Source organism: Sinocyclocheilus rhinocerous, unplaced genomic scaffold, assembly GCF_001515625.1.
Source record: "Sinocyclocheilus rhinocerous isolate Xijiao unplaced genomic scaffold, SAMN03320098_v1.1 scaffold1740, whole genome shotgun sequence".
NCBI lineage: Eukaryota > Metazoa > Chordata > Actinopteri > Cypriniformes > Cyprinidae > Sinocyclocheilus > Sinocyclocheilus rhinocerous.
Genome location: NW_015651446.1, coordinates 1,164,455 through 1,188,946, shown reverse-complemented (window position 1 = coordinate 1,188,946; position 24,492 = coordinate 1,164,455). Strand labels below are relative to the sequence as shown.

Genomic DNA, 24,492 nt, shown 5'->3' with positions numbered 1-24,492 from the left:
TAATAACAGACACCAATATTCAATAAATAACACATTCAATAATTAAAATATATTAATATGCAAGTATTATAAATAATTAAAATAATACTACATGTAAATATATTAAAATATATAAATATACAACTAGCATAAATAACTATAAATTAAATTATATTTATTGATATAAATAGTATAAATTATACAAAATTATAATAATTATAATCTGAATTAGACAGACAGACAGATATGCACAATTCGATTTGGACTGATTATATTAAGATTCTATATAATAAAAAATATTGATATATTAAATTATTATAAATAAGTTGTTAATAATAATCACTAGATTTTTATTTTATTTAAATGTATTTTTCAAAGCAAATGTGAGTGCAACACTATCCATATGCACCCATCTAAACCTTTAAGTGATACTTAATGAACATTCTCACATCAGTAAAAACTCTTGACTGCAGTGAAATGGCTAGCCGTTTAAACGGCGTTAACCATGAGGCCTGACAAGTGGCTGCCATTTGGTTTCCAATTTCATCCACAAGCTGCGGTCGCTCCTCATCCTGTGTGCCATTTAGGTGTCAAGATTCTAAGCCCTTGATAAATGCCCTCACTGGGACTCGTCAGTCGCAGTCCAGGCCCCTAAACACCTCAACAACACCCCTCGGCCCAAACAGCTCGGATGCCACATGCGAGCGAGTTTCATAGCAGAACCTCTGGAGGCGCGTCGGCTGCGGCTCACCGACTGTCAAAAACAGTTAATCAATGCACTCCATCACCACAGGATTCAGACGTGACGTGACCTCGGTAAACGACTTTGGACAGGCAGTGTCTGAGGCCGCTGGACCAGAGTCGCCCTCCAAATCACACTAGGACACGGCTATATTTGTCTCAGAAAGGAGTAGACATCTGTGTCGATTAGGTTTAAGATATTGATTGAACTGCAGCCGGTTAAAACAGCGGTCACTTTTTAGTGTGCCATTCACTTTTCACTTTTATTCAAATAAATGCAGGATTGTATATGCAAAGAATGATCATATTTTGTTTGCTAAAGTTTGGAGAAATCTGCACTGCGAATTCATAGAGCAAAAGACCAACAAAGAATGAAACATTGTTAAATGCAAGTAATAGTGATTTTCACCATGGTTACGGGGTGGTAAGCATGACGCAAAGCCGAATTGCTTTAAAACGGATCAACATTCAAAACAATAACATTAAAAAAAAATCAACATTCAAAATGTTTTAAATATTGTTAACTATATACCTTAATTATAATTAAATTATATTCATATATAAATATTATAACTTAACTATAATTAATAACAGACACCAACATTCAAAAAATAACACACCAATGTTCCATAATTACGATATATTAATATACAAGTATTATACATTAATGAAAATACTAGTAAATTTATTATAAATATTAAACTAGAGCAAGATACAAATATTATAAATAAATTAAATAATTAAAAGTTAAATATAAATAGTTTAAATAATTACAAAAATGTAAATTATTTTAATAAATATAATCAAAGTTATAGTATAATATTAATGTAATTAATGACATTATAATTAATAACAGACACTAACGTTCGATAAATAATTAAAAAAATATATTAGAATTAGTATAATTTAAAAAAAAATATATAATCTATATTAGGTATTAAATATAATTATGAAATATACTAATATTATAATTAAATTAATTATAATTAATAAGACACTAACATTCAATAATTAAAATAATATAACAAAGAGTGAAAAATTTAAGGGGGTCTGAATACTTTCCGTACCCACTGTATATTACTACACCCAAAAATGTTTAATTTAAATTTTTTTATTGTAATTTCATTATAATATTTGTATATATTATAATTAAATTACAATTAATAAATAAAATGGCATAATAAATTTTTTTGGGTAGTATCCCTTTAAAGTACATTTGACCCTTCTAGCACAACTTGGGTCAAATGAGGACAAGAAAAATGAAAATGAATCAGTCTCATTCAAAGGTGGAAAATGCATTTTTCTGATCTCGGCAGAGAATGACTTGTCTGCAATTTCCCCATTTGTCGTGAGAAAATTACTTCAGCTGAGAAAACCGTAAATGTGGAAGTGCGAGGGGGGGAAAAAAAGAACAGAGAACAAAGAAAAGCTGAACACAACTACCTTTTAAGAACATGTTCTTTAAGCCTCAGAATCAACAACAAAAGCTGTATTTGCAATGCAGTGCACATGACACAGACTATAATAAAACAGAAAGGCACAATACAAACCCATGTGACTATTCCAGATCACTGACTGATTGAGAAACACTGAAGAAAAGAGTTTGTTGACCAGGCTTGAACGTTGACAGTACCTATTTCAGTAGTCTAGAGAGCAACACGTCCCTGTCTGACACATGCTTACTCTGTAATGGCTCTTGTGTTGCTGGGAGGGTCATTAGCGTGCCACGAGCTCTGATGCTAGTTCAAACGCGCTCAGCCAAATGTGGCGCTAATCAGCCAGCGATGCATGAATCATAACAATCATCAACACAGACACACCTGAGACGTAACTGCACGGATCAGACGGCAAACAACACTTCTGTTTCAGCTACACAGGAGGAGAGAGACGCGGTCGAAGGGCTGGAGATGTGAATTTTTTAACATCAGTTGCATCAGCTGTTGCTTTAACTCTGGTAACAAGAGCAATGTTTCTGAGGTCTGTGTTTGAAAACCCTGTGAAGGCTCTGTGTTGGCTGAATTATATCGAACATTTAGTGACAGCTTCCTCATCTTTGCGATCATTTCAGCTACGGTCTTGTTGCTATGGCATCTCCGTGGCAATTCTCTGAAGTTGCCATGTTGCAGTACATGGCTGCTGTGTTGCAATGCAAATGTTGCAAATGTTGAACATCCACCCACACCAGTATGCAGGGTTACATTGTTCCTTATATTAGAGTTTGCATTGTTAAAGCTTAATGATGTGTTCAGGGAGGTGAGGTCAAACGCACGTCTTTATGAAAGGATAAAAATCAAGATGTGAAAATGAATAATAAATCATATTATAGAGTAGTGCACAGTGTTGTTTAGACCTGGAAGCTGATATTAATTTATTAAAATTTATTTTATATATAAATTATATTAAATATAAAATAATAACATAAGAATATAAATTATAATTAAACATTATAATTTAATACAAATAATTCTAATTCATAATAATTAAACATTCTTTTGTGTTCCACAGAAGAAAAAGTCACAGTAGTGTAGTTATTATTACACAGCAGTGCACTATTTAGACCCGGAAAAAACACAATGATTCAGAATTTTTTTTTTAATAAGTCACAGCGTGACTCTAAATTAACTCCAACCAATGCACACACACACACACAACTTTTTCGCAACAAATTATATTAGCAGCATAACAATGAGCTCCACAAGTTATTTTAAATTTAGTAATTTTGCTTTAAAGGAAAAAGCAGTTTACAATTAACTTTAATTTATGCAAACAATATTTTATTTAGACTGTTACCTGTAACTATTACTCTTGAATGCAAAATGGTATAATGGCGTGGAGCCACTCTTTAGAGACCCAACCAATCTAGTCCCATATAGCCTACTTGTAAATACTAAGTACTGATGAACTGATAAGAAAAGTGTAAATATTTGTTTAAAAAAAAACGGCAATCTATGGCAATCTTAAATAGGGCTGGGTATCGTTCAAAAATTTTCGATATCGATACCGATACCTTGACTTCGATACCGGTTCCTGAACGATACTTTTTTCGATACCAATTTTATGAAATCTATTTGAACAAGATTACATTATCTAAAAAAAATACTTTCGAATCGCTCTCGCGGATGTCAAACACTGATCGATCTGCGCCTTACTGACGTTGATGAGATTAACCCCGTAGGTATCGAAATTTGGTACCGAACGACGAGACGTTTTTCGATACTCGATGGTATCGAGGCAATTCGGTCGGTGCCTAAAAAGTATCGAACTCGATACCCAGCCCTAATCTTAAAATTGTCAAATATTACCTGCATTTGACTTCAAGAGAATGTGAGGAAACCAAAAACACATGACCACATTTTCTAGCCTGGATCTTCTCATATTAACAGATATCCCCACAGATCAATGCTGGAGAAGTTCTCTTACACACATACATTTTCTCTTCCACCATCTCTCTCGTTTTTTCAACCTTTTTTCGCACCTTATTCTCTTTTAGGTCAGTGTTTGATGCTGTCAGGCTCTTCCTTCCACATGAAATAAAAATGCCTCTTTGCCTGGAGGTTACATAAAAACACACGTGTGAGGAACAGGCTGTCTGCAGGGCCCTGTGAACATGCAGTATTTCTTACTTTTTAATTTTCAATTTCAGTTTAGTTTTAGTGCCTAAATAGCTTTATTTCAGCACACGATGGCACGCATTTTATCAGAAACTGCACCATACTCCAAATAATGCCATCGAAGTATAAGGTGTAAGCTTTATTTGCGAAACACACCATACTGCAGTACTTGTGGACAATAAAATGGGCTATAAATGTGGCGCTGCTGCTGCTGAATTTAACAGTAAATTTTTGTTACCATTATTCTGATTTCTCAAAGGCATTTATGATTCAGCAGCATAGACAGCATCCACTAGTTGCTGGATTAACCATAATTTAGGCAGTTTATGGCATAGAATTTCTGAAATATATTCAAGAGTTTTATTTGAAGCCATTTGGATCAAGTACACTGAAAATAAAAATTGGTGTAGACGCAATTTTCACTCAGAAATTGCTAGTGAATTTCACAAACAATAAGGATTTGGCAAATAACAGTGAATTCAGAATGTTTTTAGTAGAAAAACTTTGGTTTATTATTCTGTACTATTTCGGATTGAAACTAGTGTTTTTCCCTTGATGCCTCACCAGAGCCAATCACCAGCACTTGATTTAGGCACATCAAGCATGCTGCATGCTTATTGGCTCACTGACATTGACAAGATTAACCCCTTAGGTATCGAAATTTGGTACCGAATGACGAGACATTTTTCGATACTCGATGGTATCGAGGCAATCCGGTCGGTGCCTAAAAAGTATCAAACACGATACCCAGCCCTAATTCTGACTTAAGTTTCACTGCTAGTTTTTGTCTTGGTGACAGTTTCTGTCTGTAGTCAAAACTACTTTGAAACTGCAGCTTGTCAGACTGCTCATTTAGAGCAGCTTCCCCAACACTGGTGTGAATAACAGTTCTAGTGCAGCACTGTTTACTTTTGAGTCTGCTCGCATCTGGAAAATCCCGTTAGATGTCTCCTCAACCTCTCTAGAGACCAAACAGAGAGTTTGTCATATTCGTTATTGCTATAAACCCATGACTGAAAAGCAAAAGAAGAGAGCTTTCAAAAAAGACAAATTAAGCAGTGTACCGGCTTAAACGCATCCAATCTAGTGAGCAATGTCAACATTTATAGACTTGGAGTGCAATTACTTGTCAGCAGGGATAAAAATGAGATACTACCACCCTCTGCTGGCACATATCCAGGGCGGCTATGCAAATGAATGCAGGCAGATGGCCACATGCATCCCTCTAAAATCTGTTGGCAGTTTGTCCAAGTCTTCAACAGGAATAATTTTTACCACCTCATAGCTATGAATGCTTATCTCTCGTCTGAAATCTTCTCAATTACATCACTATTTTAAAGCTTGATCAAATTTAAAGTAGTAACTGATGACCTCAAGTGGCTTATTGCTTTTATAAAATGGCGACAAGATTATAAAAAGACACAAAGTGAATATTAATCAGAAAACATCTCACCTTTTCATAGTAGCTGACGTTCCTCTCTGCTGTGTCGATGAAGGCTGATCGTAGGTCAGTTCTCATGCCCTTTTGCCAGCGGGTCCAGTCGCTCTTGAGTGCATTATTCGCCCACTCCAGCCGGTCCTCCACCTTATCCAGCTCATCTCTCATCTGAACACACAAGGATTGGTTGGTTAGCATGGTCCAGTTAGCCTCTGCTGGTAGATGTCATAACTAGACCATCTGGGAACCAAACAGCTTCTTTCTTTATTGAAGGCCATTCACAAATAGCCAAGTATTCAGATAAGTGTTATATAGAATTATTTTTAAGATGGAATAATGCAGTCAAGTTAGACAGTTTCTGAATTTAGTAGTAGGAAGTTAGTCATCCAATTTTTTATATCAACTATGCATTCCATTTTGTTTCATCAGGCCTCAAAGAAATATAGAGCTGACTATTGTCAGTGTAACAAGTTTCAAGTTGCTCAATGATATCATTAAGAAATGCAACGGTCCTAATACTGAGCCTTGCGGAACTACATACTGAACTTGTGGTCAATAAGACACCTCTTCATTTACTGTTAGAAAGTGATAACAGTCAGATAAGTACGATTTGAACCATGCCAATGCAATTCACCTAATGCCAACATTATTTTCAAGCCTATCCAAAAGATTATTGTGGTCGGTAGTATCAAAGTCAGCACAAAGGTCCAGTAACATTAACAAAGAGATACAACCACAATCAGATGATAAGAGCAAGTGAGCTGCCTTATGCTGTTCTTTTTAACTTTCTATTCAAAGAATCAGGAAAAATATATAATTGCTTCAACAAAAATATTAAACAGCAGAACTGTTTTCAACATTGATAATAAGAAATGCAATAAAAGGTTGTCATTATTCAGTCTGTTTATATATTGAAAATCTGTTATTTATTCTACTGAAAGGGCTGCATTTAACATATATTGCTAAGAAACCTAATCTAAATCTAATCTATTCTAAATCTAATCGGGTCTGGTGGTCACAACCCTAAACCTGCCTAATTGTACAGGATTTCCTTAAGACAGCCTAGTCAACTAATCCTTCAGATGACGTACTAACCAATTTTGAAAATATGTAGTTTTGCGCATCCCTAATCCTGACAAGTGACTCTAGAGATGACAAGTCATGTAGCTCGGAACGGACAAGTTAAAACCAAGATAGCAATGCCAATATTATTAGAGTAGCTCTTCTGCCATCAGAGTGCTGACGTGCAGCCATTTTTAGAGTGTTGTAAAAACTTTCATTACTGAGGAGTATAACTCCTGTAAAATCCTGCTGAGCATGCAGGAATAAATTCGATATGCTGATATCAACTAGATCAGTCACTGTAATTAAGCAAATTTGTTTCTTGGCTCCCTGCAAGTTGTCTCGAAAGTCTAACCGAGTTGTTCAAACAATGATGCTAAGCATAACTGACAGCTTTGAATCTGCTTTCAAACCAGACTATCATAATTGTCAGTTATTCATATTTACTCTGCCCCCAAATTTAGTGATCTGCATATGTACTACTTATGCTACTTTTCAAAAGTTTGAGGTCAGTAAGTTTATTTTTTTCCCCAAGGAAATTACTTTCATTCAGCAAGGATGCATTAAATGGATCAAAATTGACAGTAAAGTAAAACATTATAATGTTACAAATTTATTTTAAACAAATGCTGTTCTTTTGAACTTTCTAATCAAAGAATTCTGAAAAAAAAAAATCATCACAGTTTTCACATAAATATGAAACAGCACAACTGTTTTAAACATTTATGATAATAAATATTGCTTAAGCACCACATCAGCATATTATAATGATTTCTGAAGGATTGCGTGACACTGATTGTGTGGCTGCTGAAAATTCAGCTTTGCCATCACAGGAATAAACTATTTTAAAACATATTAAAAAACAGCTATTTTAGATAGCAATATTATTTCACAATATTACTGTTTTTATAGTTGTGATCCAATAAATGCAATTAAACTAAAAGTAAATTTTGTAGATTTTCTGAAATAGTAAATCCCTCTAATTATTCCAGGGGTGTTGACAAACTTTTGACCATATTGTGTATCTTTGCACAATAGCTTTCCTGTCACTGCGCAGCTTCTGATTGGCTCACAAGGTGGCTGTTAACAACTCTATCATACTCTATTTAGTACGCAAGCGCTCTGGGGGTGAAAGCACATCCAAATGACACTCAACAGTATCGGTGTCTAAACATAGTGAGAGATGAACAGCAAACATGCCCAGTGATGTCAGGAATGACAGGCCTGTGGGAACGGTGGCATATCAGATCAGTGGGCCAAGACTGAGAGGAACATTTAAAAAAGAGATAGTGAGATGTTTGACAGGTAAGCTAATGAAGGTCAATGGGAGCTGTCTGTTAGAGAGCTCCATCTCATTTCCATTGTAGCGTGTGTTCGTGTGAATCAGATGTGAGGCGGTCTTGTGGAACAGCGGTTGTGTTTGGTGAATGGACGGCTTGCTCTAGGGACAAGACGTTGTCTACAGCCACGTCTCACTTCTGACAAGCAGGCCAGATCATTAGTTCCGCTGATCTGATGTTGCTGTCACTAAAACACACATTTATACACAAAGCCAAACAAACTGACTCTAACATCCACTCTTAGAGAAATGAATGAATCATCTTGAGCAAACTTGATTGAGGTCGAGTCATATTCATATTCAAGTTTGTCGACAATACTGAAGTGTCTCATTCATTTAGAGGGAGATTCCCATAAATGGGATGATGATGATCTTCCACTTGTTTATAGTGACCTTTACTGCCCTCTACTGGACCGAAAGCACATGGAGGCATCCTACTGTATTTTTCTCATTCATTTAGAGTGAAAGTAAAGAGATGACAGGAAATTATGTGGAAAAGAGGGGCAGCAGGATTAGGAAGTGATGCAGATCAGGTTCGAACCCCATAACTCGCATATGGAAATCCCAGCTCAATCTGTCTGGAGTATTTGTGCTAACTGCTAAAAACTCACTTAGTCTGCTAGCAAACATTATGACAGAAGCAGAAACAATGAGATTTTTGCATTGCTTGTTCATGCAAAACTCTTCTATACAGTTCTGGGTGGTTCCCAGGGTGCTGTTATGTGGACACTTTCTAAACAAGACAAAAGAGCCCAACTTTAAGTCTCTATGATATTATAACAAACCATCTCACTAGCAAAAACTAAAATCAAAACGAAAACCTAAAATGAAAACGGAATTATTTTAGTTCAAATTAAAATATTTTTGGTAACTCAAAGATTATAACTAACACAACTGGAAAAAAATTAAAATAAGTCAACTTTGGCAGCCCTAAAATACTAAAATAATAAAAAATTGTAAATAAAAAATGCTGTAACAATTAAGGTAAACTGAAAAAAAAAAAAACTTTAAAAATAAAAAAATGTAAAGTTAACACATTAACCTTAGCAGTACTACTAATTACTAAAACAAACTGAAAATTAAATATGTTCAAGTTAACACATTAACCTTAGCGGCCGTAAAATATAAAAATGTGAAAAAATAAAATAAAATAAAAAACACCTGAAAATTCTTAAAGTAACGATGGGGTAAATTTCCAACCAACCAATAAATAAATTAAATTAATCCATTAACTTTGGCAGACCTAAAATACTAAAATTACAATAAAAAAAGGGGTAAAAGTGCTGATAAAAGTAACAATGATAGGGTAAACTAAATTGAAAAACAAATTATAATTATAAACACACACATACATACATACATATATAATATATTTTTTAATTATTAAAAACTATAATAATCCCTCAACACAAAACCTATAAGATAAAAATTATAATTAAGGGTTTGCTCAGCCTGATGGGTCTGTTGCAACTGGCCCTGATCTCCAAGAAAGTAATAACACACCTCTCCTCAACAAGCCACTTGATTTGAGGTTTCATTCATGTCTGTAGCACAAAGTGGAGGGACAAGTCTGAAAAAGGTCACATGCACCACACCTTGATTCCGTAAGAAAAAGCCTACTATACTAACTTGCTCAGCAGAGTGAGATATTAGGCAGTTATCCACTCAAAATTGCCACAGCATGTTAAGACAGCGTTTTAGGGAGCGTAGATGTTGACATCACACACCACAGCATTCAAACGTAAATCCGCATGCTGGCCTAAACTAAGCAAAAAATGTGTGAAACAAAGACAAGGCGACAACACACCCTTATATAAAGGTGTGGTAGCTTCAGAAAAACCATGTCAAAAGAACCCTTGAGTAGATAAAGCCAGAAGAAGTTAGTCAGGCCAAGCCCAAACGCATAGGGGGGATTTATTACCTCCTTAATCTCGCCCTTAAATTTCTGCTGTTTCTGTTGTTTGACCTCCTCGGGGGATCGTCCCACCAAGCTGTCCCATGCTAAACTCAGCACCTTAGAGTCCTTCAGTAGACACATGAGCAATGGACACATGAATATGAACACATCTGGACTTGAAGTCACAAAACCCGTTTACTGTGGGAATAACATATCACACTATGGAATTTCAGAAAGGCTATATTGGGTTTATAATGGATATTGGTTAAACCCCTGCAAACCATCAACTACTTGTTTTTGTAACATTACGTTGGACAAGTAGCTTTACACTCGAGCAAACAGAAACAATAATCAAACGCCCCCATCTAGAATGACATTTTAATGAATCGCTTCTTTTGTGTAAATTAACTGGTTCAAAAAAACAATTCACAGGGTATTTTTATTGGTGCTTTAGGTCTGTTTTAGCAAAATGTTAAATGCTGCTGATCGTCACTGTTTAGTTTAAACGTCTAATTTTACTGCAATTATAAATATCTGACGGTTATATATTTAAAAAGACATTCAAAGTACTGAAAATAGTCTAAAAATGTAAATAATAATGATGATAATAATAATAATAATAAGTCATGTTTAAAAAAGTAATATTTAAAATTCTCATAATAAAAGTCAATTTAAAATGAAATCTTCAGGTTTACACATATAAAATCACTAATGATGAGCAGAAAAATAAGAGTGAAATATTTAAATAAAATGAAAATCAAATATTTATATAGTAAATATTTTCCACATATTTTATACACAATTTTACACTTTTTTTTTTTTTTCAAACTGAAAATCCTTTCTGCAGCTAACTACTTTTTTTTTTCTTTTTTAACCGTAGTCTGTCATTTAACTAGTTTAAAATTAACTTGTATCTTGACCAAAGTACAATTTTAGAGTAAGTTCCCCAACATTGCTCACTACTACTTGTTTAGTAGTAGTAGTTTTATGCAAATGTTATACAACGATCCAAAGCAGAATGTGGACACATGCGCTTTTGCATAAGGACCATATTCAAATTAATTATATGGCTTATCGTTTCTTCTACACACTGTGAGTGAGTGAATCTGGAGCATATAGTTCTTTGGTTTAAAAAAAAAATCAGGTCATTGGGGATACCTTCTCATTTTGGAAATGGCCTTTTGTAGTAAGCAGCGTAAGTCAGCAGGGACCGCGCTCAATCAAAGCACGTAATTAAATTGACAAGAGAGCCGAGATGCTGCTAAGCTTCTCTGGACACCATCGGTACTTTGTCCATTAATGCCCTTTCAGAGCGTTCAAGCGTCCTGCCCCTGATATTTGATTGAATTGACAAAAATAAACTCAAAAAGCCAAAGAGACTTAAATATGGCAATATTAGTTTGGGCAATATGAGTAATATTTGAAAGCGTCCCACTTCAAGAGCGGTCTGGCTTTAAGGGACATCTACAGCGATCTGGAGATAGTCGTATAATCTCTCCAAATTCCTTTTACAGCTTAAAACGGAGTGCTGTCTAATGAAAGCCAGGACGACAGCTAGAGCTCGGTTTTATTAAAAATAATCTCCATGAATTTTCAGAGGAGCACTGGATGGATTACGTAGAGAACTGAAAGAGTCAATAATAAACCTACCGCGTCCCTGTCGGCCTTCTTCGAGGCAAGAGCTTCAGTCTTCGCTTCGAAATCTGCCTGGATGTTGTCTCGCCTCCTTAGTACTGCCTGAAAACCCATGATCGATACTCATGAAGTACGAAAATTGTGATCAATATATTTTAATGAAATTTAAGGCTGGATGAAATCTGCAATAAGTCTCGGAAAAACAATGCGGCTGCATTGATCTTAGCTTTGCATCAAGGTTTATATCAGACGGGATGAAATGCAGCAAACATCATATCAATTCAAACATGATTTTTAAACTAGCAGGTCATTTGCCTCGAACAAAATAGAACAGAACATTTTATTTAACCAAAACAAATAAATAACATTCTACACTTAAAGGGATAGTTCACTTAAACATGAATATTTTGATGCCATTTACTCACCCTCACGTCTTTCGGAACCATATATCTTATGTTTTTACAGAACACAAAATATATTAGTAAAATAAGATATCTTGAAGAATGTTCAAATAAATTCATACAGTACCGTTCAGGTTTTTTTTTTTTTGAATGAAGCCTCTTAGACTCACAAAGTCTGCATTTATTTGATCAAAAATACAGTAAAACACACACATTTCGTGAAAAATTATTACAATTTAAAATAACAGTATTCTATTTGAATATATTCTAAGACTTAATCTATTCCTGTGATCCAAAGCTGAATTTTCAGCATCATTATTCCAGTCTTCAGTGTCATATCTCTAAACATTTCTTATTATCAACATTGAAAACGGTTGTTCTGCTTAACATTTTTGTTGAAACGGCGATTCATTTTTTTCATGATTCTTTGATGGATAGAAAGTTCAACATAACTGCATTTGAAATAAAAACCTTTTGTAACACTATAAATGTCTCTACCATCACTCTTGATCAATTTAATGCATCCTTGCTAAATAATAGAATTAAAAAACCTTAATATCATCTTTTTTTGTTATGCAAATGAAAGAGAGTCATACAGGTTTGGAATGATATAAAAGTGAGTAAATGATGACTAAATTAGAATTTTAGGGTGAACTATCCCTTTATGAAAGACATAACAGGAGCATCTTCTCAGCTGGTCTACCTTGAGTGTGTCGGCGCAGAGGACGTACTCATGAAGGACCGGAATCAGGTGATCATTGAGATGTTTGACCTGCTCCTCTGTCTCCTTGCAGCATTTGTCCACACAGCCTGCCACGTTCTTCAGGGGCTCGGCCAGCTCCTCCTCTGATTGTGACCACAGCGCGTATGTCGGCCCACACTCCTTCAGCTCCTCCAAGTACTCTGTGACCACAACAACAGCAGCTGGTTTAAGCAGCATTCCCATAATTATAGCAGCTATAGCCCATACAAATGTTTCATAAGTGTCAGCCAATTACATAAGAAAAAGAGAAGATGGGACCAGATGAGGAGATAAAAGATGAGACTAGATGACAAAAGAGATGAGAATTCATTGAAAGGTGTGTGAATGAGACAGAAAGTCCAACCTTTCTGCTCTCTGACGATCCTTTGAGTAACTTTATCAATTGAGCTGATCTTCTGACTGAAGGCCTCCGCGTACTCCTGCATGTCGGTGAACTCCTGAGGCCGGCTTCTGACCCCTCTGACTGCAGCAGCGACGGCTTTCACCGTCTCCCCCATCCGGCTCAGAAACCCTGGACCTTGTTTCTTATGAGAGGTCAACTCCTGCACAGAGAATCAGTGGAATGGTGTATGATGTTACTGAAGGGTGACAACAGCAAAATAACCCGCATCTCCACTGTTTTACTCAGCAAAAGCCTGTAATGGCTGAAAATGTGAGCATATTTTCATGGTCGGCCAGTAATGGCAACACCAGTGCAAGTAGCTGATAAAACTGTACGCGTATCATAGCAGCCTACGAAGAGTCAAATATCCATAACCGCAAAACTTCCTTTATTATGACCGAAGGGAAGTGAGGAGCTCTTTATGAAGTACTTCTCTTAGAGGTCACCGAGTCGGATCTAAACACAGAGACTGTCACATTATCTGCGTGCATTCAACATAAACCTCTTGTAAAGCAAAACTGTGATCGCATATTGTGAACAAACAGAAGGTCAGTGATTATCAGGGTAATGTGGGACTGTGTGTGTGTACAGACAGGTTTTAATGTCCTTATTAGGAAGAAAACAATGTCTCTGGCAGACAAGCAAAACCTTCTAGAGGAACATCAACACAAGAAGAAAAAAAAAAAGGTAATTATAACATAGCACTGCTGTGGTTGCTAAGATGATCTGAGTGGTTTCTGGGTGATCACTTACCAGCCCAGGTCAAAAAAGCCCTTAATGTGTATGATATTTTGGTTTCTAGATATGGTTTGGGATGAGTTATGCATCAGAGTTTAATATTTGAACATTTTTATATATATGTATATATATATATAAAACTTAAACTTGATCCCCTAACACTAGTGTTCTCTATTTTTTTTCTATTCTATCAACTTTTATAAATGCATAAACAAATATATAAACAAAGAAAATAATTAAATAGTAGATAAATAACTAAAATAACTAAATAAACATGTGCTAGACAGACAGACAGACAGACAGACAGATAGATAGATAGATAGCTGAATGGATGAATACATATAAAAATTTATAAATAGTATAAAAACAGATACATAGATAACTAAATAAAAAAAATATATATAATAAAATGTGTAAATAAATTGTATTAAATGGATACAAAAAGATAGATAGATAAGATAGATAGATAGATAGATGAATTAACAAATTAATAAATATAAAAATGTATCAATAAATTGTATAAAAATAAAAACATAGATAAATAAAAAAGAATAAATTAATAAATTGTGTAAATAAATTGTATTAAATGGATACAAAAAGATAGATAGATAGATAGATAGATAGATAGATAGATGAATGAACAAATGAATAAATATAAAAATGTATCAATAAATTGTATAAAAATAAAAACATAGATAAATAAATAAAAAAGAATAAATTAATAAATTGTGTAAATAAATTGTATTAAATGTATAAACAAATGTAGATAGCTGAATGAATAAATGAATGAATGGATCATATATAATGTATAAAAATAGATAAATAGATAACTAAGTAAAAATCATTCATCTTACCCCAGATCCTGCTGTGAGAAAGATCTTAAAATCTTCACTGCTGGAGAAAATGGGATGTTCTGCTATTTTGTTCAGAAACTTGTGCAGCGCACTTCTCCTCGTCTCAATGAAATCTTCGTTAAACCTCTCCACCATTCCTTTCATCACAAACTTCTCCGGCAGCGGCTGATGGGACACAATCAAGTCAACAGTTTATGAGAGTTTTAGCACACCGCAACCACAAACATTTTTAAACTACTAGACCTTTAATTATTTTGAAAGGGGAGTGAAATTATTTATGGCATTAGTAGAAGTTTAAAAAAAACAAAAAAAAACTTTACAAGCATATCTGCATGGAAAAGTGAATATTTAGACTCTCCTTAAAACCTTATCCCATAAACCTGTTTTATATTTTGATATATTTAATTTATTTCTGTGATGACAAAGCTGAATTTTCAGCATCATTACTCCAGTCTTCTGTGTCACATGATGATCATTCTAATATGCCGATTTGCTGTTCGGGAAACATTTCTATTATTATCTATATTAATATCCTAAAAAATATCTGCTTCTTGAGCTTAAAAAAAAAAAAGAAATGGTTGCTTCAAGGCTCTTTTGATATTTATATTTAGACTCATATGTACTTATCTTAAACTTTCATAGTATATTTATTCAACCTAAAAAAATAAACTGTTCTGCTGTTGTTACTAAGCCACATAACCACAGTATCATGCCATAACAGTGTATCATTATAACTGGACGTAATATTGCCATGATCTTGATTTGAAAGCTGTGTTTGTGTTTTGATCACAGTGAGAGACAAACATCTGATTTTCCTTCTGTCTTGCTATCTTTTCCTGGTCCAAACACTGACGCATGCAAATCCCTCTCGTTTAGCCGCAGCTGCTGGGAAAGAAGCCTGAGCGTCTGTTTCCTGTCATAACAAACTGGCCTGTAGTCAGCACAAACTGCACTGCTGCTTTACCCAACAAACACCGCACTTCCATTCATAACCATTCACTGCTGATACTGACTACAACACCGACCAAAGAGTTAGACAGAAGTATAAACACTCCAACTACAAATTAAAGTTTGTTAAGAATAACTTTGATGTCAGACTGACAAAGCCTATCTGAATGTTTAAAAGAGTTTAGAGATTGCATCCGAGTGATTGCTCGGATTGAGTGATAGGGTGTTCTTCTAACTGCTTGCTGGGAATTGTTAGGGTGTTCTGCCTAGTTGTTAGGGTGTTCTAACTGTTGATAGTTGTTGCTAGGGTGTTCTAACTGTTGCTAGGGTGTTCTAACTGCTTGCGGAGAACTGTTAGGGTGTTCTGCCCAGTTGCTAGAGTGTTCTAATTGTTGATAGGCATTGCTAGGGTGTTCTAACTGCTTACTGAGAACTGTGAGGGTGTTCTGCCCAGTTGCTAGGGTGTTCTAACTGTTGTTAGATATTGCTAGGGTTGTTGTGACTGCTTACTGGGAATTGTTAGGGCATTTTGCCTAGTTGGCTGGCTCTTAGTGCACCGTCGACAGACAGACAGACAACCAGATAGACAGACAGACAGATACATACATTATGTCCGCGACAGTGAGACAGACAGATAAACTCACAGGCTGCATCTGTACTGAGCTGATCGATGAGTCCTGGCTATTTAAAACTAATTATCTTGCATCAAATGACGTTTAAGACGAAGTCTACAGAAAATAGAGAAAAAACTCAGAAGTGAAAAAAAAAAACATGGCATGACAGCGCCTGATCGCTGACCTTTGGAACTTCAGATCAGAGCAAAACGCAAAGATTTCAGTCAGAAGTTGAGATTTCTACGCCATTTATGATGTAGAATCTAAATATATAAACTCTGGTTATGTGTCTGTTTCACAGAACCGAGCGAACAACCTGCGGTCGATCTCAGTTGAAACCAGTTGATTATAAATTACCTTACTGAAAACTTCCAAGTCATCGTCTTCGTCTAGATCTAATATTTGCCCGCTGATGTCTGTCGGAATCGCAACCGAAGAATTCCCCGATGACACGGTGTTGTCGACAACAGATCCACTCATCGTTGCTCAGATCGCTACTTTATTACAAGTTTTCTGGACTTCATCGGTTTTTCCGCACAACTCTCAAAAGCTCATCCGAGGCGGATCAGGCTCCACTGCGCAGAATCGGAAACCGCGCGCCTAGGAAAGGACAGAGAGCTGAGCTCTGCGGGACGCCCACGTGAAGGAGTATGTTTACGGTATTTGGCTTGATGTTATGATCTTGCCTTTAAAGGTTATTACATTTTGAACCGAAAATAAGTGTTTTACATCAAATGATATTTTTTAAAGTTTAAAAGGTAGGCTTATACGTGTGTGTGTGTTGCATAATTCTTAATAAAACTTTATGATTATGGGTTTTGGAGTCCAGTTTGTAACCTAAGGTTACTAATATGTGTGTGTAAACTAACATTTACGTGATTTCAGTTGTGGCCATGTAGATATTTAACAGTTAATATCCAGTTTCATTTAATGTACTATTTATATAGGCTACTACAAAATATACAATATATATTCTATAAAAACTGCCGTAATTACAAATATATAAGAAAAGGACCTATACATTGCCATTAGAGTAAAATTACTGAACCTAAACATAGGAGCCTGAGAAAAAAATGCTAATTTTAGACGAAAATGTCAGATGGCACTTAGAGGCTTTTGCATCTGAACTCTTCATATATAGTAAAGAGTATACAATCATGGTTTTAATATAATATTTCATTATAAATACTTTATACATTTTTAATCAATGTAGTGGCTCAAGACTATATATTTAAGAACTGTGTCAGAGTCTTGAAGTATTAAATTAAATTCCCATTCATTCAAATCAGTATAATGATCACCATGAGTTGTATGCCAGTTTGGGTTTCACTGGCACTGAATTCCTGCTATGTCCTTTTCCAACCAGCAGATGCTACTGTTGCTCAATTTAAATGCCTTTGCAATTTGGCAGAGCTCATAATTAAGACTTCATTTGACAGTGGCAATTGCAATTCTATATAGCTGTGCAAACACTCAACTATTTTGCTGTGTGAGACTGTATTATGGGACAAAATTGGGCATAACTAATAAGATGCTTAATAGGAAATTTCTAATTGGGGACATGCCTGTCAGACTATATTAAATTTAAGAACTTATCATGAGACCGCTCTAGTCTTTAATATAAAATATTCTGCCACAGAATTCCTCATTAGTTGTCAGTTATTTCATTTATTTAATCAAATAAAGACCATCCCCTTGGATATAATGAATGTAGGACTTGATCATATTTCTTTGAATTAGGACTTCATCCATCATAAATTATAATGCTTTAAGTTCTTGAATTGAGTTTAATAGTGAAAATGGTACTAGATATCGCTTTTTATATATTTTACCTCCTTTTATTTATTATATTACATTATTTTGGTATGATACTAAATCAAGAGCTCTCCTATAGCATGCATCAGGATAAAATAATATTGTTTGGAAGCTGACGCCCTTCCACATAAGGACTCCCTGAAATGTTGCATATAAAGTATTAGAGTATCTGTAGAAAGGGCAGGCCTTACGCATGCATGAACCAGGCAGCTGTAGCTCTAAACACAGAAAAGGTCAGCCCCACCCCGATCACATTAGCGTACTGTCATTTTATATCATTTGCTTTCATAACCGATTTAAAGCTGAAGCTATAGGACCCTTGTTTCTCATTTTCATTTGTGCAGATCAAAGACTTTCATAACCATGTCACAATCTCACGCCATATGATGTATGAATTGCTGTGAAACAATCTTTATTTAGCTGCTGCTGTGAGAATATTCAATCCAAGCTATTAATTAAAACTGTTTTTAATGTAAATGATAAATAGCCTGTTGCAAAGTCATTTGTAAGGCTGAATATAGGGAATGTGTTACGTAATATGCCACTGATATAACCTCATTAGATCAGATTCAGTGACTGCAGACCACACCCATTCTGATTTCCTAGTCATGGCAGTTGTCTGTTTTTAGCAAAGCTGCTGCTGTATATCTAAATCACATGGAGCTGTTTACTTCACAGAAAGCTCGTCTAACCATATATATATAGTGTTTTTGTGCGACTGTGTGATTGAAAGACATCCTGGCATCCTGCACAAATTTGTGGCACGGTCCCAAATCTTTCCTCTACCGACCTCCATCAATGGCAGATCATAATTACATCAGCATTACCCCACAACAGTGGCATACATAGATCAGCTCCTTTCAAATTACATTTCCTTCCTGTTGGGCCCATTAGCAATGTCGACTATTGTGGACAATGTCCACTATTGCCGTTGTTTCCGAGTGCATTTACTGGACCGTGCCGCAGAGAATTTCGACAGTTCTGTTAAAACCCCACTGGATGTCCCTCAGATGTAGAACAGGCTTGCTTTGGGAGAACCGCTTGCTAATCTGCAGTGTGTTTTGTGTGTTTTGGCAGGAGGAAAAAACCTTCACATAAAGCACACAAAACATCAAATAGAGAAGACTTGAGCCACCTGGAGCGAATGCAGAAGAAGACAATTAAAAATCAATTTACTGTCAAAAAAGCTTTGCTTTCTAATTAAATCCGCACACAGCCGAGTCTCTCTCGTTGCTGGCTGATGCACAGTTGCAAAGCACACATTTATTTATTTATTACCCCCCAGATGGGTGCAAAAGTTATTATCGCTTTTACGATATTCACTCTTTTTTTCGACTCACTGTTTGAGACGACGTGAATTCTGACGAGGACCATTATACCTTACTTCATATGGTTGTAATCAGGCTTCTAGATGCATTTTAAATGTGACTGCTGTTCAATAGGCCTGCCTACCAGGTGTCCAATCCAACAACTGCGCCGTCATGATCGCTCTCATTAGCAACTAGTACGTGTAATAATGGCTATTCATTATAAGGCACTTCTTTTTTTTTTCTTTTTGTGGCCAAGCAGCTGGACACTACTTTGTCTTTTAATTCATCTAATAAAATGCCTGTAAATGGTTCAGCTTCCTCTGCAGATCTCCTTTAGAAAGATCTGCATGATATCAAAAAGGTTTTAATGGGTCTTTGAGGAATGCAAATAAATGGGATAGAGTTAAATGGATTTTTTTTCTCCCCTATATGCTGCCGTTGACATCACCGCTCTGGATTTTTGCTAGTGAACTCTATGCGTTCTTGCACTACCATCAGCCAATCAGAGTTGTTTAATGTAATTTTCCTGACTTAAAAATGCTGACAACTGAGCAATCATGAGCAACGATGGTCGCAAACATCCTGTGCCAGCCATAAAACTGCAACTGAGATGAACAGCAATGCCATTTCTCCAGCTACACTGAAACAAAAATTGGTGGTGAATAAATTTTCACTCAGAAAATTGCTAGTAAATTTCACAAAGAAATGGCAAGTAACACTTTCTTGTGTACTGTTTTATTTACAACTTCGAAAAATCACTTTCCCAGTCTATTATAGACCTCCTGGATGGTGTTCGATGGAAGGCCGTTTCTAATTGCACTCAACAAAAAGCTCTCAAGGCTTACTGCGCTTAAGAGCATGTAATCTGCGGATGTGTTTGGAGCCTTCTGAGATTTTTTATATTATTTTATTGACCAGAATTCTCTTTGAGTCAACAGGTGGATCTATAGCACTAAAAATGTCCAATTACACAGCACTTTTTTGACTCCCTGAAGCACTTCTCATTTCTGACGTTGTTAGGCAGTAACCACACACATCCAGGGCTCTGGAGCATGTGCGGAACTCCATCACAGACTTAATGACTGCCGGTAGAGCCACAGCGCTGCCCTTCCCTTCTCCGAAATGTCCCACAATCACCTGCTTTAATAGCACAATCTAATTAAAATAATAATAATAATCTTGAACTTTCAGTATGTAGACCTCTAACCTGTGAAATCTAATTAAGTCTCAGTCACAAACAAACAAAATAAAGGCATTGCTAATCAATCAGCCAGAAAGAAGATAAATTAGAGGAGGGGCACGTGAGATACAGGGCTGAGAGGGGGAGATAAGCAGAGTTGAAAACAAGCGCAAGTGCATTCTGCACAATTCTAAATCACAGCGGCGAACACACGCCAAGCAAAAGGTGCGGCCGCTTCTCAATGCATTCATTGTTCTTGCCCCTTTTTAAACTAATGTAAAGTCTAGTAATTTAAGGGACCCCTAATGTAATAAAGGACTTCCAAACTTCTCAAAAGAGACTATTCAAACAATAAAAAAGTTTTATATTAATCCTCTAAATGGTAAAAGAATCTCATTTGAGTGTTTTCTGTTCTTTAAGTTCTTTGGTTTCGTAATTAAATTTCATTACGAGTTCATATGTAAATTGTTATATGTTGTTGAAGCTGTGGTCTAGTTGTTAGACATACTCATGTGGCGATGCAAGTTCAAATTTGATTTATATATTCCAATCATATTCTCAATATTCTCTTTCAGTCCTCCATCCACAGTTGTATCATTAAGTGGCAAAAAAATTTAAATAAAATTAAAATGTACAATATTATTATTGTTGCTGTCACTTTTAATAATAGTAGTTAAGCTCTTTATCATTTTTATTTATTTTTGTGGACTATTTTATTATTATTAGCTTTGTCCACTTTTAATGATACAATTGTTAAGCTTTTGTTATTGCTAAGTTACTATTTATTTTATTTTTATGGACCATTTTATGTAATGTTTCATTTTTATGGACCATTTAATAATAATAGTAATAATAATAATAATAATATTTAAATACATGCATGCATTCATAGTACAAGCTTTAAATCATCATTAGCTTTGTCAATTTTTCATGGAAGAGAATTTACACATTTTTAGCACTTTTAATGTTAGATTTGTATAGACCATTTATTATTAATATTATTGTTATAAAAATTAGTCAATAAATAAATACCATATACAAAAATAAACAGTAGAATTTTTTAAATCATTAGTTTTAGTCCATTGTCTTGGAAGAGAATTTATACGCCATAACAGGGTGGAAGGTTAGGACGATTCCGACGAGGGAGAGGGGGCCCGAAAGCGATTTCTACCGAGGGGACCCGAGTCAATATGCTGATCAGGGGGCCCAGACACCATAGTGCCGCCCCTAGATGCATGTACATTTAAACAGCATACACTAGATCAGTGGTTCCCAACCCTGGTCCTGGAGGCACCCCAACACTGCACATTTTGCATGTCTCCTTTCTCTGACACACCAATTTCAGGTCTTGAAGTCTCTAGCTGATGATCTGAATCAGGTGTGTTTGATTAAGGAGACATGCAAAACGTGCAGTGTTGGGGTGCCTCCAGGACCAGGGTTGAGAACCACTGCACTAGATGACCTCAATGCTCATAAACATGGACTAAAAGTCACCAAACCTTAATATTTAATGGGTTCTTTGAGAAACATGTATTTTGAAATATACAAGAATATCCCCAGTGCTCATCCAGAGAGCCAGATTGCGTTTAACTCTTGTTTTAGCATCTAACAGAAATCTGGGGTCAGGAGATGGCGCTAAACAGATGGGGGATGGTCTGCATATAAATATAGCCAGACACAGCATTCATGTGATTTTAGTGATTAGGGTTATAGCTGCAACATCATCATCCCACTGCCAACACCTCCACATACTATCCCTTTCACTCTATTCCAGCCCAGCTCAATATGTTTCATCAATAACCACCACATTACTTCAGTGTCTCTGCCATAATGACGATCACAATCTCTTTGAGATGCTTCATCATGTCCTCAAATGCATTGCCAGTATTAGCATTGTGGTTCCAATATAGTTATAATGATAAATGGTAAAATGCACCCAGTCTGTTCCTCTTTGCTTCCTCTGAATGCATAATATATCACACTTATAAACACAAATTTATGCAGGGAATGTTTCTTAAGACCTTTAAAGACACATTCATGAACTTAAATGTTTCAAAGTTTAAAAGTGTGTAGCGGTGAGAATTATGGCTTTGTTATTATGTCCTTTTGTTGCACTTGTATAAAAGTTAACGTTAAATACTTGGGAAATTACTTGTCTTTGTTCAGTGTAGCCAGGACTCAGGGCTTTTGAACAATAACGGGATTAAAAATGTAGAGGATTTGAGGATAGAATGTCATATTGTGGCGGAATTGAGTTTTGTCAACTTTGTTTTCCCAGTTGTATGTAGTATAATATAGTAATTTTATTGTATATAAAATTACAACAATTAAAACATATGTGACAACTTGCCCTGAACTGGCATTTATAAAAAACACCCTTGTGTTAACTTTTGGTACACCTTCATTATGTATTTATATATAATTTATTGTTTAATTATGGATTACATTAAAAGTATTTTTAAAATATTATGAATATTTTAGGGTCAATAAGATTTTTAAATATATATATATATTTAAAAAAAACGCCTATTATTCTCACCAAGGCTGTGTTTGATCAAAAATACAGTAAAATAATTATGAAATGTAAGTAATATTATGAATATTATTGAATATCCTGTGATGGCCATTTCTTCGGTCTTCAGCGTCACATGATTCTTCAGAAATCATTCTAATATGCTGGTTTGTTTCTCAAGAAACATTATTAATATCAATGTTGAAAATATTTGTGCTGCTTAAACATGTGAAACTTTTTTTTTGATGCTCAAAATAGCATTTATTTGAAATAGAAACCTTTTTTTAATAATATAAATGTCTTTACTGTCCCTTTTAATCAATTTAATGATAAATTTAATTTAAAGTATTCATTTCTTTAAAAAAAATGTTGTGGTTGTGTGTATTTATATATTTTATGTTATATTTGATATACTGTATTTGTATTATATATACAATTATATTTCATTGTGTTTACCTTACAGCTCTTAAAACAAATATTTTGAAGGACAGAAAAGTACCTAATTTACAGCGGTTTTGAACTAGCTGTTTGACGTCAACAAAATCAATGCTTGAGAAATCTTACATTTGTGTAATTAGAATTTTGACTTTTGACTGAGATAGACTGTAGTGCTTCCCTATGTGACAACTAGCCCCGGTCTCCCCTATGTCAAAGCTTCAGATCATTTGCTGCTTCTGTCCTCATCGTGTTTATCTTTCGTGGCTTTCTTGTACCTTTCTGCGTGCGTTTTCACAATCTCGGTCTACGCTGTCTCATTAGTGCCTCTCATATTCATTTCTCCCTTCCTTGCCATTACTGTAGCCTAGCACGCTCTCCACTTCTCTATCGGCTGCATCTTTCTCTCTCCCTACCGCTTTATCCCCCGCTCTTCCGGCTTCATCCCCCTCCAGATACATTATGTAGATTAAACATTGCTCAGCTGTACAGTGGAGTGTCTATGACTGCAGCACTTTGTTTTCCTAAATAATTAACAAGGCCGGTGTGGATTTACTGTCTAATGTAATACTTCCACATCCTTCTGGGGGTGAGATGGGCATCTGGCTCTTCGCTCGAGCCTTGATGGGCCCCTAGAAGGCTCCAGTGTGAACTCGGAGCATTAAAATTTAAAGCGGCACATTAGGTATGAGGCCACAGCAGAGGCTTTTCAGTAAACAGAAGGAATTGGGTGGCATTAACCGCAGAAACGGAGGCTAGCCGGCGATAATGCTGCCTGCTCCCTAATGAGGCCTATGTGGAGGGGGGAAAAAAAGGCCAACCGTAATTTGGCTGCTTT

General features: G+C 35.5%; 1 protein-coding gene across 1 annotated transcript in view; it reads right to left on the bottom strand.

The window, feature by feature from the left end:
- LOC107712782 (sorting nexin-7-like) overlaps positions 1-16,882 on the bottom strand; it is a 21,484-nt gene extending 4,602 nt beyond the window's left edge. Inside the window, exons 1-7 of the mRNA XM_016518118.1 lie at positions 16,760-16,882; positions 14,841-15,020; positions 13,210-13,408; positions 12,807-13,006; positions 11,718-11,804; positions 10,092-10,193; positions 5,785-5,937 (exon numbers count right to left, since the gene is read on the bottom strand). Coding sequence (XP_016373604.1) covers positions 5,785-5,937; positions 10,092-10,193; positions 11,718-11,804; positions 12,807-13,006; positions 13,210-13,408; positions 14,841-15,020; positions 16,760-16,882 — 1,044 coding nt within the window. The remainder of the gene's footprint in view (positions 1-5,784; positions 5,938-10,091; positions 10,194-11,717; positions 11,805-12,806; positions 13,007-13,209; positions 13,409-14,840; positions 15,021-16,759) is intronic.
- Between the last annotated feature and the right edge of the window lie 7,610 nt (positions 16,883-24,492).